General features: G+C 42.2%; 1 protein-coding gene across 4 annotated transcripts in view; it reads right to left on the bottom strand.

The window, feature by feature from the left end:
- ATP8A1 (ATPase phospholipid transporting 8A1) overlaps positions 1 to 20,503 on the bottom strand; it is a 559,403-nt gene that overhangs the window by 481,576 nt on the left and 57,324 nt on the right. For all 4 annotated transcript variants that reach the window (XM_029588616.1, XM_029588605.1, XM_029588632.1 and 1 more), the window contains exon 3: positions 9,342 to 9,441. In XM_029588616.1, the coding sequence (XP_029444476.1) occupies positions 9,342 to 9,441 (100 nt within the window). The remainder of the gene's footprint in view (positions 1 to 9,341; positions 9,442 to 20,503) is intronic.

The following is a 20,503-nucleotide window of genomic DNA, read 5'->3' as shown; positions in this document are numbered from 1 at the left end:
AACAAACGCACCCCCCCCCCACACTCCCCTAAGACCTGCCAAAAGTCCCTGGTGGTCCAGGAGCCGTCCGGGAGCGATCTCCTCGGCTTCGGCCGTCGGCTGCCAGTAAACAAAATGGCGCCGACGGCCCTTTGCCCTCTCCATGTCACTGAGACCGACCAAGAGCAGCGGTCGGTCCCAGTGACATAGTGAGGGCAAAGGGCCATCGGCACCATTTTGATTACTGGCAGCCGACGGCCCTTTGCCCTTACTATGTCACAGGGACTACCGCTGCCATTGGTTGACCCCAGTGACATAGTGAGGGCAAAGGGCCGTCTGTGCCATTTTGATTACTGGCAGCCGACGGCCCAAGCCCAGGAGACCGCTCCTGGACCCCCGCTGGACCACCAGGGACGTTTGGCAGGTCTTGGGGGGTCAGGAAGGTGGGGGGTTGTAGTAAATTAAGTCAGCAGGTCTTGGAGGTGGGTCAGGAGGGTGGGGGTTGTTAAAGGGTTGGGATGGGGTTCCCAGAGAAAGAAAAGTTTTCTGATCTGGGGAGTGGACCGAAATGGCCCTCCCCAGACCCGAAAACAAAATGGGGAGAAAAAAAAAAAAGCTATGTACTCCCCTAATTTGCTCCATAAGACGCCCAGACGCAGAGCCGGTTTAGCACAATTTTTTTTTTTTTTAATTTTCCCCCTCTGAATCCTAGGTGCGTCTTATGGAGCAAAAAATACGGTAATTTAATTTGATAGTCATATGTGAAGACAGAGACAGACTCGGGGGGATCTTAATTATTATATTAGATCCATCCAATATAGGTTTGTCTGACATTTGTATCCAAGGCAACAATACTCTTTATATAGAATACACAGAAATACAAAAAAAAAAAAGCAAAATAGAGAAATTACTTACCTGATAATTTTGTTTTCCTTAGTGTAGACAGATGGACTCAGGACCAATGAGTTATGTGCTCCTCTGCTAGCAGATGGAGACTGAGTCAGGTTTCAAAGCTGATGGCACCTTAGATATACCCCTGCAGTGACCTCAGCCATTCAGTATTCTCTTCAAAAGCCATTGTGGACATACTACAGGAAAACTTGAATAAAATATGGATAAAACTTAACTTGATTAAAAACTGATGACCATCCCTGAAGAGTAAAACTTTGGCTATTGGAGCCACCTTTTTCCTAAAAGTTCCTTGCCATTGTTTTCTTACTTTTCAGGCTAAGAAATTTATATTTTCTAACCCATTACACTTGGAGACATTTTTAATGGATAAGACCAATATAAATGTGACTCTGGTTTAGTTCTTTAAGAATTAAGACCAAGTGAATTTTGATTCAGCTCCTCTCTCCTAGTTTATTAGTTGCCCCTAAGTAATATGTTTGCATGCATATATTAAAAGATTTAATTTGTGTGTGTATAAACATGATTTTCCTTTCTCCCCAAAGATTGTGTCAAGTATTCAGTGTACCCAAAAAACAAATCGGAAGCCGATCCAGTTGGCTGTGATACAGTAAATACAATGAGAATTGGACGATCAGAAGAAGCCCTTTATTTCAATGCCCGACTCTGGCCGAGTTTCGCTCATAGAGCTGCCTCAGGGGCAATTCAATTAGCAGGACTTAAAATATGCCTGCAGGGCTGCTGTCACACTGTCACAATATCATTAGTGTCTGCAAAACACTCTGACATTCCTTCTGCTAGTAGCAGTGTCAGAGTGTTTTGCAGACACTAATGATATTGTGACAGTGTGACAGCAGCCCTGCAGGCATATTTTAAGTCCTGCTAATTGAATTGCCCCTGAGGCAGCTCTATGAGCGAAACTCGGCCAGAGTCGGGCATTGAAATAAAGGGCTTCTTCTGATCGTCCAATTCTCATTGTCTTTAAGTATTCAGTGTATGCTTTTTCCTTTGTATAATTATGACTTCTTGGTTTCTTATACTGAAATACTTGTTTTCCTTCTGTTTTGTGTGTATACATTTAAAATTCAATAAAAAAAAAATTAAAAAAACAAAACCTTACTGTAGCTGTACTCAACCAAATATAAGCACTGAATCCCAGCAAAATTATAGATGCGCTGATCTAGGGATGGGGCAATGGCTTACCTGTGACCTCCTGGAATCGAGATTCATCTCATGGGTGATTCCTTGGTACCATTCATGGGCAGCCATGGGTGAGATGCTGAGTCCATCTGTCTACACTAAGGAAAATGAAATTATCAGGTAAGTAATTTCTCCATTTCCTAGAGTGTAGCCAGATGGACTCAGGAACAATGTGATGCACAAAACCTACTTCCTAACAGGACACTGCCCGTGGTCCGGTTAGCACCGCCCTCGCAAAGGCTGCATCCTCTCGGGCCTGGACATCTAGGCGATAGAAGGTATGCAAAGAGGACCAAGTTGCTGCTCGGCAGATGTCAACGGGAGATAGTAGCTTAGCTTCTGCCCAGGATACTGCCTGGGCCCCTAGTTGAATGAGCTTTAACCTGAAGGGGTAAAGGCTTCCCTGCCTCTACATAAGCTCCCGTGATCACTTCCTTGATCCAGCAAGCTATGGTAACTCGCAAAGCTGCTTCGCCTTGTTTCCTTCCACTGTGAAGAACAAACAAGCGGTCCGTCTTACGCACTGGTTCTGAACGTTCAAGATACCGTACTAAAAGCCTACTGACATTTAAGGTGCGTAGGAGGTGGTAGCCTTCCGTGTCCTTGCGCCTATCTAGGGACAATAAGGAAATGGACTGGTTCAGGTGAAACTCAGAGACTACCTTTGGTAAGAAGGAATGGTATGGAAGCTGTAACGTTCCTGCCGTAAACCGGAGGAACGGCTCCTGCCACGACAGCACCTGTAGTTCAGAACGCGACAAACTGAGTATATCGCCACCAACAATACAGTCTTCAGCATTAACAGGCATAGAGACAGACTGCGCAGCGGCCGAAAGGAAGGCCCTGCTAAAAAGTCCAATACTAGATTGATGTTCTATAGGGGGACCAGCCACTTTAAGGGTGGTCGGAGGTATTTAGCTTGGCCCTTTTAGGAAATGGGCCAAGTTGGATGCGTAGAGAGGCAGGCTCCGTTCACCTCACCCCTGAAACTGGAGAGCACCACCACCTGGATCTTCAAAGAGTTGAGGGACAACCCTTTGTTCAGGCCGGCCTGTAAAATTTCCAGGATCATGGGGATCTTGGATGTCCAAGAGGCAGCCCACATTCCTCGCACCAGGCCTCAAATATTCTCCAGATCCGCATGTACACTAAGAAAAGTCAAGAACTTCTGCACGCAGAGCAAGGTGGCAATTACTGCCACCGAACATCCCCGCTTCGTCAGGCGAGCCCTCTCAAGGGCCAGACTGTGAGACAAAACAGAGTTGGGTTCTCATGAAGGGGGGAGGCATAGTGGACAAGGCCTTCCCAAATGGGGCTCAGACCGGGCAGGAGCAGCAGCTGACTTCGCCTTGACAAAGGCTCGAAGGCCCTGAAAGAATTCCACCCAAGAAAAAGGTCGCTGGGTCCTTACCTAGCCTAGGAGGTTGCAGCCACGGGATTGCTCAAATCCAGGGTGCTACCAGATAAGGTCGTGGCTGACCAGTCCTCTGACTGGAAGGGGCCAGGCTTGGAGAGGTTCTGAGAGTCCAGCCCTCCCTGGGCTTCCTCACAGTGCTGACACAGGAAGGAATCTAGGTCAGACTGTGTAGCCCTAATATGGGAGGCATCACAAAGAGTGTCGTTTGTGCTTCTTTGTTGCTGGAGCCATAGTTCACTGTAGCTTGTATGTTCAGCCGGCTAGCACTTGGAGTTGAGCGTGCACAAATCCGCCTGGACATGCATAAGTATAAGCGTCTGGTTGTGCATGAATGTATACGTGTACTTATGCGTGCACTCCTGTGAACATGCTAGGCGCACAACAAGGCCGGCCTGCACTGTGCATACTGATGGGTCAACGGGGGAAAATGCCACAAACTGTGCGCAAGATAGCGCCCCGTGGAGAGCCCACCAAATCTGAAGCAGGGTTGGTCCATTGGAGGGCCACTCAACCCAACTGATTCCCTTGCCCTAACGGGTTCGGGAATTTCGTCGGTACGGCACGCTGAGCAAGGAGACCAGAGGAAAGACTTATCAAAGCCCTTCCATGTCACTGAATCGGAGAGTTCTTCTTTACTTACCTGGGTTCAGCGCTTACCGGCTGAGAGAGACAGTATCCGGCTGCAGGGGGAGAGGGCTTAGGCTGTCACCACCACCTTTCAGCTGCTTCAGCAGCAAAGTCCACACCGGGATCCGGCTACCAGACCAAGGCACACCTCTGAGGGATCTCAGAAATCACCTCAGGAATGTTCAACTTAGGGAGGGACCTTTAGGTATCACCGCAGGAGAGCGGGGATCGATCTTTCTCCAATTAAAAGGTAAAAGTAAAATTTTCTTCTTTGAACTAGTACTGCAATCCCACTAAACACCAATGCTGGTGTGGGGATAAAACATCCTGGGGGTAGCACATCCACATCTGCTAGGAGACAGAGATACTGAATGGCTGAGGTCACTGCAGGGGTATATCTAAAGTAACGACAGCTTTGAAACTTGACTCCGTCTCTAACTGCTAGCATGTGAACACATAACCCATTGGTCCTGAGTCCATCTGACTACACACTAGGAAATTATATTCTTAAAAGTTAAGATACATTACTCCAGAATTACACGAGAGCAAGCAAACAGGGCTCCCTTAAGGGAATCAATGAATAGTTGCTAAATTTTACAGAAAGGAAACCATCTGAGGAAAAGGTAGGAACTTTGGTAAGTCTATTTTCTCATTTCTTACTACAGATTAGCAGGGGCAGGTCTACAATTTCATATTTCAGACTCTTTAGAACCTTGAAGTGAATATCATCAGGTACCAGTGATTTGTTCCTATTTAGTTTATCAATTTCCTCTAGCACCAGTTCAAGAGCCACATTCATTTGTTTCAGTTCCTCTGAATGATTGCCTATGAAGAGTGGTTCAGGTGTGGTGATACCCCCAATATCCTCCCTCAGTAAATATAGACACAAAGAATTCATTTAGCTTTCCTGCTATGGCCTCATCTTCCCTTGCTCACCTTGTATCCCCTAGTCGTCTAATGATCCAACCCATTCCCTTGCAGGTTTCTTGTTTTTAATGAACTTGAAAAAGCTGTTATTGTTAGCTGGTGTCTTTTTCGCAAGCATCTCCACAAATTTTCTTAGCTGCTTTATTAGTGATGTACATCTACTTTGGCATTGCTTATACACCTTCCTATTTTCCTCATTAGGTCCTATTTTTATATTGTGGCTTTAATAGTGTCTTTCACAAAATCATCATGCTGGCAGACACTTTTTTCACCTTTAACCTGTGGAATATATTTTATCTGGGCTTCTAATATGGTATTCTTAAACAGACTCGATGTCTCTTGCAGACTTAACTGCTTCTTTTAGTTTCTAACTATTTTTCTCTTTTTCATAATTTCCCTTTCCAAAGAGCATTCCATGATAAAGAATGGGAAGGAGTCATTCATTCAGTAAAACAGATGACAGCAGTGGTTCTTAGTCTTATCTGGGATACATGGCTAACCAGTCTAGTTTCCAGGATATTCATAATGAAAAACAAACATGAATTAGAAGACACTTTTTTATTTTGTGTATTTTTTTTTAAGCAAAACTAAGGTTTAGGAATATTTACAAAGTTATAGTGCTGTTATAAGGGTATTCCTCCACAGAAAGCATCTGCTAACCTAATAACCCAAACCTGTACTGGGGACCCCATAGTCAGTCATGTTTTCTGGATATCCACAATGAATTTGCATGAGGTAAATTTACATATACTGAGTCTCCATGATATGCAAATTTATCTCATGTATATTCATTGTGGATATCCTGAAAATTTGACTGGCTGTGGGCTCTCCAGGGCAGGTTTAAGAAGTCTGTAATAACACATGCCAGACTGAGTTCAGCGTAGAAGTAAGGCTTAAAAAAATACTGTTCTGGAGCTAGGAATACTGTAGAGGGAGTGTTCACAGCCCCAGGGGGACGGAGTCATGATTATTGAATAAGGGTGACATCTGATGGCCAGATTTAGAGTCCATGATTGCAGGGTTCAAAGGTGAAGCCTGGTGAATGGCCCCAGCCCAGGATCATCCCTACAATGACTGGACTAAATATTAGTTGGAAGGAGATATAAAATGGGAGGGGGGGGGGGGAAATCCCCAGGTATTAGCGATTGAAGGCTCTTTATGTCAGATCCCAGTCCTGACCTGAACTTGAGGTATAAATACAAAGGTGCATGAAAAAACTGTCAGGTAAAAAAAAACAAAAAAAACAAAACACCACAATAAATATGTTGTCTAGATGTTTAGATCCAAATACAGTGAACCATTAGAAGTATTAATTAAAAGGGAGTTCTAGAAAATCTTTGTTCAAGACAAAGAAATCACAAAGTGTATAAACATTGAAATGTAAACACTCTGAATGTTTAAGAGTCAGTCACAAGCATTCTCTAGGACTTAGGACATACCAAGAAAAAAATTGCTAATACATTTCTGAAACAAAAGTACGTAGTCAGTACGGAACACTAAAAAATATATTGCATAGCAGCTAAACTGGAAAAGCACTGCAACAGGGTCTGCAAAACTGGAAAAGCAGGGCAACAGAATCCAGATGTCAGACAAGAAAGCAATTCAGAAGCAAGAACAGTATCAGGAGGAATGTGAGATTCAGAACCTATCAGAAATGTTTCACCACTGAACTCAGACAGGGTCAAGATAGACTCCAATGTAACTACTGGGTAGGCCCAAATGGATGAATTCCAGAGATAGTCACTAGTAGAAGTTCTGTCAATGCTTCCTAGACTACATCTCAGGCACTATTTGCTAGGCCCTTCAAAAGTATCTAGAAGAAAATGTAATAATGCAGAGGTTCCCAAGCATAACCTCTCACTTAATTCTGCATATATAAAACATATTAGATAATCCTTGCAGTTTCTACCTACTCAGCTATTCAGCGTCCCAGTCTCTACACGTGTGGATATCAAATCTTTCTGTGCACATCTGTAGAAAAAACTTTGGTATCCAAAGTAACCTAAGATCTGACTATTTATTCTGCAGTTTGGACTGGGATCCACCACAGTCACTGAAGCTCTTTGCCAGGTGGCAGAAAAGGGCTATGTTCACTGAATGAGTCATATTATCACTTAAGTTAAGTCTCTGAGTATGTAACAGCAAGGAAGTTTGACTCCAAAGTATCTGGCTCTGACAACTCTGAAGTCCCAAGGAAAATTGATATCTCTAGTCTGAAAACTCATCGCAGATATGTTAGGAATTTTGCTATCAGGATTGTATGGCCTCTCTGACAATGCTTCAGAATTGAAGGCGCGCAGTATCCATGATATATGTCTAAAGCATGGGAACCATGGACAGTCCAGAAGGAGAGTGTTCTCTAAGAAGTTACCACTAGAGGTGTAGCTTATAATCACTTGATCCCAGAAGGAGAAAATTTATTAACACCAATGCTCTGATGATAAAGCCTCTCAAGAAGTCATCATAACATGGTTAAGTATGACAGATTTATGATCTTGTCCTGAAATAAAGGCCTAAAAGGCACAAAGCATGCTTGTCCTTTAGGATACAGTTACAGTGCAACATGAAATCATAAATATGCTGTTCCAAGATGTCTCAAGTTATGAAACACCACAAGGGTACATTTGCTATGAGCTATCTGATAGGATTAAAGCTACCAAAATGTAGTTGAAAATGTCTGGTCTATATAAAGTGGCTAAGTGATATGGCTGCCACTCACATGGATTGGTTGTCAAGCTCCAGGGAAATCAGACAAGGATGCACAAAGTCCATGGTGACAGATTAAATGGGTAAAGGTGTTTTAGCCCCTGGCATGCAAAGAATGGCAGCTGAAGGCTGGATGGGCATAGTAGCCATGATGCAACTTTCGGTCCCAAGGCATAAAGTGCCTAAGAGGACTTCATGGGCATGACAATACGGTGTAGCTCCAAAGTTAATTATAGTCAAAATATTATTTTAAGAGAATAGCAATGTTGTAAATGAAAGGCACAGAAGCTCTGGGACAACTGAGGCACACAATCATGGTGTGGCTTCAAGAGGTGTAGCAGCCACTGCACAGCTTCCAGGGACATGATGCTACCATGAGAAAATTGATGGGCAGACTGGAGGGACCATTTGATCCTTTTCCTGATGTCATCATTACTATGTTGCTATGTATAGTCTCCTGGCAAGACCTTTACATGTAGCTTCAAGGGGAGTCAGTGCAGCCCCACTGAGGAATTGTGCTCATTGTAGGGTCCAGGGGAGGCAAAGCCACTGTATTATGCCCTTGAGGTGGCACTGGCAGTCCTAAAAGGCAAGAGCACAGGACTTCACAGCCCTGATAGGTGAAAGCAGAGCACACAGACCTTACCTACTTAGAGGTAGCATGGATAAGTGGACTTTCACTGAACATCATGCTTCTCAGATATCTGCAAAATGACACTCGTGTCAGGTGCATGGCATCCAGGCATTTAGAGTGGAGTTGGTCGTTAGCCAGTCTGGAAGGGGCCTGCAGTTTACATTGTCCCTGAGAAGGGACTGTAGTCAACTATAATCCTAAGAAGCATTATCTGTATCAATCTCAAAGAAAAGCATGATTTAACACCAACTACCAGAAGATTAGAACCAACTAGAATATGAAGTCAGTCTAAGAAACATGTTGACTACAGGCTTAATGAGTCCAACTCAAGAAATATTTCATATTCCTCATATTGTGTCATCCACAGAGTGCACAGAGACAAGCTAGAGTCTGTTCTTTCCAAGAAGTTCATGTCTGCTAAGTTTAAACAAAAGCCAAAAGCGGTAGGGTTCTTATCAAGCGATATGCCCTACTTTAAGAGAGTAGGGTGCTCCAAAAAGAAAGCTTACTTGATGGACAAGCCTGCCACAGTCCATTAGGCAAATAAACAGAACAGGAAAAAAAAAAAAAAAAGAGAAAAAAGAATCCCCAAAAGAATGTATTTCCCTTACATAGCATTCAGAGTCTCACTGCAAATTATCTCCTACAACACAGACAGTTGATATTTTCATGTCTATCCCTGTGGTTACATGCTAAATCATTTGATATCAGTAGGGAATCTTCAGCTTTTATATAACCTCTTCATGCATCATGTATGTTCGCCAAACAAAATATACTAATACAACAAAATGCAATTATTTCTTATAAATTACAAGATGTTCCAATCTATAAAGTAAACAGAGTACCCAAAATATATAAAGCATTCAATAAATGTATATTTGTTTCTATTATGCTTTTTTAGAATTGATTGTATTGTTTTTAAGCTATATTAACCATGCTTACCTGAAGTAATGTAATAAAGAGAAAAAATGCATTAGCTGCTCTTCTGAACTGGGAATAGAGGAACCTTGGCAGGAACGTGATAACATTATATTTTGCAGTGCTAGAAAACAAGCAGAATAATATTACTATGTACTTCAAATGACAATTTCTTTTATAACAAGCCAGTCTCTTATTTCTCAAATCTCTGAAGGCTACAATGACATTTTACTTTTCATAGAATACTTTGCCTCAGCTGAAAAGCACATCTTCATCCTGATAAAAAATGAAAGGAAGTACTATGGGGCAGTCTCTATCATTCTCTCCTATCAATGGATGCAAAGCACCAGAGCAGACAGAAATGTGTTAGCTTTTGGGCTAGTTGGCGTGGCTACATTTAAGTAAGAAAATTACTTTGCACATTAATAATCCACGTGTTAGTTTTTAAAAAGATCAAATATATTATTCTAGCCTGTCATTCAAATTAACAAAATAAAAACAAAATGTGATATTTCATCTAAAACGTATTCTTTAAAGCTTGAGTGTGCACTAGCATTATCAATATGGACCAAGCTGATGTCCACAGACTGAATTCTCTCTTCCTCAGGCCATGTCATGGGTTTTCTGTTTGGGACCATGCCTTTAGTCATTTCTAGTAAGGCTACAATTAATTTATAATTGGGGTAACAGGCAGCGATGTCATTTGGGGAAGTTTTTCACAAATCCTAGTGATTTTTGCATCTGAATGGTGGTCTGTAATGACTTTCCTCCTCCTGCTCTTAGATAAACCAATTATTCTATTAAGAGAACAAATGCACTGCCAGCCTGCACAGATATGCTACAATTATTGCTAGGCACTTTGTAAATATGAACGTGTATATTCCATACCAAAAGGCAAGACAAGGTACTAGAAGTTCTATGCCCCAACCACAAATCTGAAATACCTCCAGTCCCACCACACCAGGTCATGCATACCACTAAGAACTAGATCTAAAGTAGCTATCCCTTTTATTGGTTCTAGCTCATCGATTTCAAGTGAAAAGTTCATTATTGGTAACTACAGAAATTATATCTAAGGCTTGAGTAACATCTAAGAATTTATCCTCAAAGAAATTATCCATAATATTGCAATCAAGAGATGGAGAAAATGGACTATTTCCATGGCCCTGGAGAAGCTTATTCCCAATGAAAAATAATTCTTGAGGTTTATTCAGGGCAGAGGACTCAGACCCACCCAACCAGGCCTGTTGGGATAATGCTGTCACGGGATCCCTCCCTGCGATGACAAAGAGGAGGGCCGGAACGTCAATGCAGTCATGGGATTCCCATCCCTGCAGCAGCGAAAGCAGGAGTTTGTGCTTAGTGGAAAGGCCCTGCATGTGTATAGGTGAGAATGGGAGCTTGAATGTGGATGAAAATAGGAGCCTGGGTGAGTGTGCATGTGAGTGAGAATGGGAGCCGGTGTGGGTGATAATGGGAGCCTGAGTGTGCTTCTGTGTGTGTAAAGAATATGAGCTTGTGTGAAGGGGGGAAAGCATATGAGAGCGCGAAAGTGTGTGTGTGAGGGTGGGTGAGTGTGAGAGCATGAGTGAGAGTGTGTGTGGGAGTTTGAGAACACGAGCGAGAAAGTGTGTGAATACGTGAGTGTGAGAGAGAGCAAGAGAGATAAGAAGACAGAGAGATCCTGAAAATTATTTAAGAAATGACTGAAAAGGGAAAAGTGGAGAAAAATAAGACCAGGACCAACTTATCTTTGCATTTTTCTAATCATAGGTTAAAAAGAATTTTGAGATTTTAGCACTTTGAACATGTGATTTTTGAGAATGTGCATTTCTTATATATTTGTATTTTGCTCTCTTTCTTCAGTATTCCACTGTTCAGAGTCTAGTTTCTCAGTCTATTTCAGTTTTGTCTGCGTGTTTCTGTTTCTAATTTGTAGCTGGTCTCTGTTTTACCTGAAGTGTAGTATTTCTGCTAGCGTGTAGTTTCTCTGTAGCAGACCAGCTTGTTCTGTTACTCCAGAAGGTGATGTATTAATATTCTAAGGCCTGGTGTAGTATTTACATTACTGCTTTTTCATAAGGTTGCTGCTGTTTGAGTCCTGAGAGTCGGTGCTTGACTATGGTATAGCAAGGTTCTAGATGCCACTTTCTTTGCAGCAGTTTGTGTTAATTCAAAAAATAGCAGTGGAGAGATATGTTTTTGCTGAGGAAACACCAGAATTTGATTTTTTTTTCATGTTGGTTGTAGCTTGTATTGTCCTAGCTCTGCTCCTGTTCTGATGATTAAGGCTTATTTTATTGTAGTTATGAAGATATCCAGCTTTCTGCAAAGAGAATTCATGAAAAAAATCAAAAGATAAGTTTTTGTTTTATTTCATGATTGACTGGATCTGTTTGTTTTCTTTGTAAATGCACAAGTATATCATGTAAAAGGCAAACTGCAATAAATATAAAATAAATGTAATACAGATGAATAAGGAATTTTTAATTCTGGCAAGTGCTTGAAATAATTTAGGTTAAATGTTAGTTTCACACATGATGCACAATAGCTGTTGCAAGTTACTCAAAGCTACTGTAGGGTGCAGTATATGCTATTTATCAATAAGAATACATCTAGTAGGTCTCAGACCTGCATGCCTACAGCCCACCCAAAAAATCAGTTCTGGCTACTCCACTGATTCAGGGATGGATAAGAAAGCTTTTTTTTTTTTTTTTTTAAACATTGGGAGATACCATGCCAGCATTTCCTTAGCATGTTTTAGTAAGCCTCTGTTATCAGCTCGTTTAGCTTTCCTCCACTTATGTTCATAGGCGGGCCCGGCGCGGATGCCCGTTGCCCACCCTTAACGGCAGCACCCCCGGCGGCTCGGGACGCAGTCCCGGAAAATAAGGGGTGACAGGGCGCCCACACAGCCCAGGGCAGGGAACCAGCACTGCCCCATCCAGCCCCCACTTACCTTGCTGCCCCCACACGGGGCGCCGCACAGGAGCACGGCCTGGAGGCCGAAGGTGAGACGTCAACAGGAGCGACGGCGGCGCACCCGTGACGTCAGTCTCACTTTAAAGGGACACGACGCCGGGCTCGCGGCCTTTTCGATCGCTCACCCGACCGAGACCCACCCACCCACCCTAGAGTGGTACAGGCAAGGGTACAAGCAATAGTCACTCAAAAAAAAAAATGCATATCAGTCAGAGTACGTTGTTAGAGTGTTGAATTGTTGTTCAATAATAACATGTTTGTCACAGCTTTGGGCGAGGCGGGTACCCGGGCCGGTTGGGCAAGAATCGGAAAAGGGTGCTGGTGTCACCACGTAAGGGCACGTAAACGGTGGCGCCAGAAGGCGTAAAATGATGGCCCCCTTGCTAGGAGCACGGCGGGGGGCGGACTGAGACAGGCTGCCTTGCTAGGTTACGGAGGCGGGCAGCGAGATTTACAAGCCACCGGCCCGGGTTAACCAGGAGAATTATTTTGTATGTTTAAAATAAAGCTGTGGCCATTTATCTACCAAAGAATGCGTCAGACTGAGTTAATAATGGGAGGACCGCGGGTAACGAGAAATTCTGAGGTTGAGCGGTAAATGCCGGGACGAGGGTAGAAGGAGCCAGTGGGCGTTGCAACGTTAAGGCTTCCTTTATTCTTTCTTCAGCAATTTAAGATCATGACAGAATCAAGGGGCAAAATATTTCAATTTTAGTTTAACCGTCTTCAGTGCAGCTACCTGATCCAATAATGCAGTAAAATCAAAAAAGAAAAAAAAAGACATTATCCGACTGTAAGGATTTTGAACCATTGTCCAGCACCCTTTTCCCACCCACCTCAAAAAAAGAAAAACTCCAGGTATGGCACAGCTTTGCAAAGCCATCAACAGGGAAGGATTCTCATCCACCCCTGGAAAGGGCAAGCAGGAACAGACTGCAACATTATTCCCTTCAACCCTAGGCAGAGAAGTAATCAGATATACTGGTACTTACAGGCCGATACAGTACAGTGCGCTCCGCATTTGGACGCATGTTTGACGCGCTAGCTTTATCCCTTATTCAGTAAGGGGTAATAGCGCGTCGAGAACGCGCATCCAAACCCCCCCCCCCCCCCGAGACTAATAGCGCCCACAACATGCAAATGCATGTTGATGGCCCTATTAGTCATTCCCCACGCGATACAGAAAGTAAAATGTGCAGCCAATCTGCCCAAAGGTAGGCGCTAATTTCTGCCGGCACCGGCAAAAGTTAAAAAGTCAAAAAAATAAAAAATGTAAAATGGGCCCGCGGCTTGAAAACCAGACGCTCAATTTTGCCGGCGCCCGGTTTCCTAACCCGTGGCTGTCAGCGGGTTTGAGAACCGATGCCGGCAAAATTCAGCATCTGCTGTCAAATCCGCTGACAGCCACCTGTCCAAAAAGAGGCGCTAGGGACGTGCTAGTGTCCCTAGTGTCTCTTTTTACCGCAGGCCTTAATTTGCATAGGCCACCCTCCTGAATTGCACGCCCAGGAGAGTGGCCTGTGCGCTCTCCCGCTACTTTTTCTGTATCGACCTGTTAATGTTGAAGCAGAGTCCATTGTGTCTAAAATCAGTCCTGTTTCTTATATTCCTTTTTCTTTCTTTCTTATCCTTCCTTGCATGTACTAATGGGGCAAAGTTGATATTTACATGCAAAAGGAAAGAATACACATGACCTTTTGTTTTTAAAGGTCAAAGAGGTGATGACTTGGCTTCCTGGAATTAGGAAGTTCATAATGAGCATTTGGTTCAAGATGTTCAAACACTTAATGAGAGGTGATTATAAAAGTTTCTGAAAGCAGAAGTGACACAGGATTCAAATGCAATTAGTAGTAGTAGTAGTAGTAGTAGCAGCAGCTGATTAGAGGTAGAAAAGCAAAATTTGTTTCCTACAAAAATGCACTTTGCTTCTAAGCACTGCCTAACAAAACTGGAGTTAGTGTGAATTTTGAACACACCCTGACCTGTGTGTCATCCAGAAAAAATTTGCTGGAACCAGAAGTATACATTTGACTGGTATACTAAATGTTATGCAAGTTAACTCATTATGGGAAAATCCATTCAAGTAAAGGTATAGTTAAGACTCCTCTAGTTTCTCAAGTGCAAAGGCCGAAACCATTTGTGGTAATTAAATGAGACTTGGTATTTTCAATTGTGGTGTCACTGAAAAACACCTAAAATTTAAAAACAAAGCTAATTTATTCACCTTCTAGGTCTTAGTCTGTCCCACTGGTTACAATCCAGATGACCGCACTGTTTGAGGTGATATAGGGCCAATAGTTTATCAAAAAATAAATCTTAGTGTCTCAGTCATGGATGCATCCAGCTTCTTAGAAGGAAAACAAGTGCACTGCTTGCCTGTGACCTTCTATATGACTTAGTTTTTATGAAGGTAGCTAAGGTGTAGGCAACAATTTCTCAAAGGTTGCAGAGAGGCTTCACAGGGGAAGTTCAGAGAATAAATCCTCTTCAGAACCAATAGAGATCATGAATTCTTCATCCTCATCAACCTGTAAAGGACAATTCTGATAGGGAGCGAGAACACTGGCATCAAAGAGGAACCTTGTTTAGGTTTAATAAACTTGCTCAGTATTTAGGAAAGATGCTGCCTATGCCAGGAAATGGATCAAAGGAGGAGTCAATGCCAGTTGAGGCCACCAGATATTGAGGTGCCCATCACAAGTGTCTTGTATCTTTCATTTACATGTCTGACTAATTTGTTCAATTCAGATATATATGTCTGAAGTGGCAATATAGAGATAGGCCTCATAAGAGAACATAAGACTATAAAGTAAAGAAAAGGAAATCCTTGAAAGGGAAATGGCAATAGAAAAACAAGCATAGATTGGCCCTCTAAGAAGCAGCCTCTTTGGAGCATGGGCCATCTCAATCACAAATGAGCCATGGAGCTGTGAGGACAAGGAATATTGAAATGCTGAAGCGCCTACTCAAGGATTTGCCTGCTCTGATTCACAAGTAAAGTTCTTTGATCCTCTGATTTAAGCAAAAGGCAAATCCTTGGATCAAAACAGCTGTGGATAATTTCCTTAAGGCATCCCCCACCATGACTGCAGTTGGCTCCTTGAGTTTTGTTTTGTTTTTTGCAAACTTTGAGGTCAGCTTTGTGACATTCAGTCTTTGAGCCTTTCCAGCCAAGCTTAAGAAAAGCTTAAGGTGGCATTTTTTCTGAAGAAGTCATAACATAGCCTTCACTTCCAGCATGTTTCATGACAGTCGTTAGGGGAAGTCTGGGAGCTCTTTGGTGACTTCTTAAAACTGATGGCTTGTTTCTCAGCCATGGTCCAGAAGACAATGAAAGCAAAAATTGGTTCTTACCTGCTAATATTTCTTTCCTCAAGATCTACATATCAGTCCAAATGATTGGGTTTTTCTCCCCTACCAGCAGATGGAGACAGAGAAGAAACTCTTTACTGTACTGCTGGCACTTAAGTTACTGTACCACCTGCAGTCACTCAGTATAACATTATAAAAAAGCTAAGAACAAACAAATTATCTCCCTAAAACTATTGGTAAATTCAATTCCAACTGTATGGCCCCCCTCTAGCAAGAAAAATTTGAACACCAAAACAAAATAATCTGCCCTATATATACACAGACAAGAGTGGTCTTCAAAACATTCAAGGCAGGATTCTGGACTTTTCTGTGGGACAAAGATACATTTAAAAAAAGAAAATCAGCAGGTAAGAACCAATTTTTCCTTCCTTATCGTCCCTGAGATTAGTTCAAATGATTTGGATGTACCAACGCTTCCCTAAATTGGGCAGGAATCTGAAAGACCCACTCACAGCACACTTTCAAACACTGCTGTGTCGGGAGCATGCACATCAAGCCTATAATGCTTGGTAAAAGTGTGCAAAAGACCAAGTTGTCACCTTGCAGATCTCCTGCGGCAACACCCATTGACATTTAGCTCAAGACACAGCTTGTCCCCTAATTCCTATTGGAACCTGTAGCACCTTGTAAATGTAGAAATAAGCTATTGCCTCCCTAATCCATCTGGAAATAGTTGCCTTCAATGCCTTCTCCCCGTTGTGTTTTGTTATTCAGTGGTTGAACAAACAGATGATTTGACTTGCGAGAACCATTTGTTACCTTTAAATATTTCAGGAGAGCCCTGTGCATATCCAAAACATGAAGCTCTCTGTCATGAGAAGAAGTGTTCAACTTCCCAAAAGCAGGCAATTCCATGGATTGATTCAATTGGAATGAAGAAAGCACAAAAAAAATGTTTCTATTCTAATGGAAACTCCGACCTCCAAAAATCAAAGGAAGGGATCCCTCATGATAAACCCTCTAGCTCTACCTCAGTGAGCAAACAGCTACCAAAAAGACGATCTTCAGGAAGAGGTCCTTCAGAGACACCTATCTCAATGGTTCTCATGGAGATGTCTGAGATTTTTGGGGTTTTACCTATCATCCACTAAAAGGGATTTTGTGTGGATTATCCCTTTGGTGTCAATGCAGATCCCTGGACTGATGCAAAACTGCAGAGGATGAGACACTGGCTAAAATTACCTTACAGCTGGGCTAATCTATTTTGGCAATTGCGTGATTTCTAAATATGTAGTTGAGCTTAGATAACACTTATAAGTTCTGCTTATCTTATATGATAGTACGTGCACTGTAAAACTAAAAATGAAACTAACAAAACCAAAGAAAAAGAATTGTACCATATTACTCTTATTTTACTTTATGCTGCTAATAAATTACCACCTCATAAAAAATCTCTGTATTTACTCCCTAAAGCTAATGAATTTGTATCATAAGGTTATTGATTAAATCTGATAATCAAATGTAAGATATCCACCCGAAATATTCCTACAGGCATCTGCTATCAAGGCCAACCCAGACTCCAGTACTCAGCCTCCTTCTCTGACAATGTCTCTTCAGAATTCCCAACCAGAATCTGTTGAACCCAACATAAGTATGCATGGGACATGAAACTACTATAAAACTGCTGCCCGGTTCTCCAATGCTGAAACAAACATTTTCTTGAGGTAAAGTTCCATCTTCCAGTCCTGAGAATCCCTCAGGGCTGCACAACCATCTACCGGGATAGTAGTCTTCTTAGTAACAGCCATATTAAAGCATCCACATTGGGTAGCTTTAAAAGCTCCAAAGCATCCTCCAGCAGCAGAAATAGTTTAGCCATGGCCCTGCCCACCTGCAGACTGGCTTTTAGAGAATCCCACCCTTTAAAAACCAAGGCCTTAACTGTCCAATGGAAGGGAAAAGCCTTAGTGGGACACCTAAGCCCCTACATAATGGGATCCTCACCCTCATGGTCCATTTCTCCCACAGACTCCTTTATCCCAAGAACTGTTAGGACTTGGGAAATCATACTTGAAACTCCTTTCTTCTAAAAAGAGACAGAACACTTCAGGTCAACCCCTTCTGCCATTAGGATTTCCCCATCCTCATCTCCAGGGAGGTCATCTAAAGGAATTTCCTCCATACCCCCCCCTGACGCACCGAAATCAAAATCCAGATCTAGTATGGGCTCTTGCTTCCTCTTCTGAGCCTCCAAGTCTGTGTCCACATCATGAACTTCCAGAAGCTTCCCAGAATTGCCTCAGGTAGAATGTGAAGCTTCCACCATAGACAATAACTGTGGGGAATCAGCAGATCCTCCCCCCATGAATATGGTTGCCCACATGGCCATGATCCTCAGTATAGACCGCGTCAGAACTCTGGGGCTGCTGCTTCCTGCTTGCCAATTTTACTTCACAATAGTACTAGGGGCTTCTCAGCAGCCTTCCCCACCACCCATGCAGATGGAACTCAGCCCTGATGCATGCAACCTAGATCTGCGGTCCCCGTTGTCTCAGTAAGTTTCCTGTGCTCAGTGGGAACAGCCATTTTCCCTGCAGTAAATTGCAGCAAAAGTCCACTAACATCAGCAAGCTTTCAGTCTTGTCCCTTTGGCAGTTCACCACATTTCTCCGCCCGTCCGCAGCGCAGATAGAACCCTCAGTCAACCACCCCTTCGATGCAGGCTCAGAAGACTCCTGCCCACTTCCTCTGATGGTGTCTCGGGTCCTTTGTCTTGCCTTTTTAATTTTTTAAATCTTAAAGGGATGGTAGCCCAAAAACAAAGACCCCTACCCACTTCCCTGAGTCAGCCAGTGGGGAAATGAAAGAAGGGAAGGCTAAGGACAAGAAAGCCAGAACAATTTGCTGTCAACCCTCTCCAGGAGAGGGCACCAACTAAAATAAGTTCCACAAATCCCTCAACCCAGGACCTAAAACCCTTGGGAGCAATTTGGTCTCCAAGTCTAACTGCAGGTTTTGTACCTCTGCTATCTGCTGGAGACAGAGTAATATTGATTGATTGCAGGTGGCATGGAACTTTAAGTATCAGCAATGCAGTAAAGTTTTTCTTCTCTGTCTGCATCTGCTAACAGGGAAGAAAAACCCAATCATCTGGACTGATCTGGGGAAAGATAAGGAAGCAAAACTAAAGGACAATTTTTCAAGGGTTCAGTGGAGGGATAAAAAACATGCAAAGGGGAAAAAAAAATGTAACCCTGTCACAAGGACAGAAACTGGTTCAGCAGAGCTTCAGCCAAAGTCAGGTATCGAGCTGAAGTGGAGACAGCAAAAAAAAAAAAAAGAAAAATGTGAAACAAATTTCCAACACTTAATTAGTGATACAATAATTAGAAAAAAGAAGAAATTGCAGAATGAAAAAAAAAAAAATCAACAGCGTGCTGAAAAGGCAGAATAAAACAAAACCAGTCGAAGGTATAAAATTTAAGTGGCAGTGCTGCAGCAGAACATTCTGCACCCTCTAAAGGATCAGAAGAATGGAAAAGTAGCAAGTCTGGCAGCACATGGGAAAGCAACCAAGAGCATCTTCCCCTCAATCGCACAGCTTTCTAGGAATGGCCTAGAAAAGTCCTCAAACTCTACAAGCAATGCAGGTCACATGACAGTCTAGCTCATTGTAGTGGCTTGTCAGAGAAAATACAGTACCTTCCAAGTAATCCATCTGGCACACAACAAATAGTGTTTTGACAATAACATCTCATTTTACAAGATAAGTAACTGACATAAATAAAACAGATTATCTATGCTTCAGGGCTAGTATCTAGTTTCACGATAACCAAGCTGATACCATTTATTTGTGAGACAGTAAGTCACAGAGAAAGGAATAAATTAGATTAGGATATTTAATACAATTCAGTTATTGTGTAGCAGTAAGAAAAGAACTTTAAAAAAAATCATGTTTTATTTCTAAATGCCTTCAATCCAGTAGGAATAAAAAGATGTGCGTATATATGTATATATCCAGCACAAAACACATTTTTGGCACTATCCTAGAGTTGGGTCATATACAAATTGTGAAATCCCTCCAGGCCCTGCATTAACTAACATCTTTCCACCCCTTTTTCTTTTCTCATTAACCCTCTTACTTTAACTGTGTCCTATTTTATTTTGTCCCGTCCCCCCCTGCGTCTCGAGAACCCTTCCTTCCCTCTTCCTCACCTCACCTTTGAAATACCCTCATTAACACACCACCTGCGCGATGTTACATTTAAATTATGTCTTTATATGCTTAGCTTTATGTTTCACACATCATAAAGCCGATTCAGGTCGTACTCCTTCGTACACATTTACACACTATCGCTCCATGCCTAAATGTAACTAGTTGTTTGCACTCAGTTTAATATATGTTATACCAATGTGTTATATGTATTAAGTTGTTGAAATGTAAACCGGAGTGAAGGCTGACTGCTATACTTCGGTATATAAAAAAAGTCTAAATAAATAAATCAAAACAGACACCCAACATTTTACATATTAAAACAATCTTAATGCAAAACTCTTTATATATTTATTTTTATGCTCACACAGATACTAGAAAGTATTTTAGAATTTATCTCATTGGTGCCCACCCCCCATATGTTACTATCCATACTATATAACTCACTCATACTTCATACATAACACACAATACAAATAAAAACTCACACTCATAATACCACCTAAGGCCTAGATTTATCAAAATGCTATAATTATAGTGGAAATAGCGCTCACAATAAAAACAGGGGGCGTTTAGGTTAATTTCTCTGCTCCTGCATCGCATAGGTAATTTCCGCAAGCTGCAATAAATTTATCGCACTAGTACTAATTTTCACATTGCATGCTGATTAATCTACTGC

Source organism: Rhinatrema bivittatum, chromosome 1, assembly GCF_901001135.1.
Source record: "Rhinatrema bivittatum chromosome 1, aRhiBiv1.1, whole genome shotgun sequence".
Taxonomy (NCBI): domain Eukaryota; kingdom Metazoa; phylum Chordata; class Amphibia; order Gymnophiona; family Rhinatrematidae; genus Rhinatrema; species Rhinatrema bivittatum.
The sequence above is the reverse complement of the archived record's forward strand: the minus strand, read 5'-3'. Positions and strand labels throughout refer to the sequence as shown.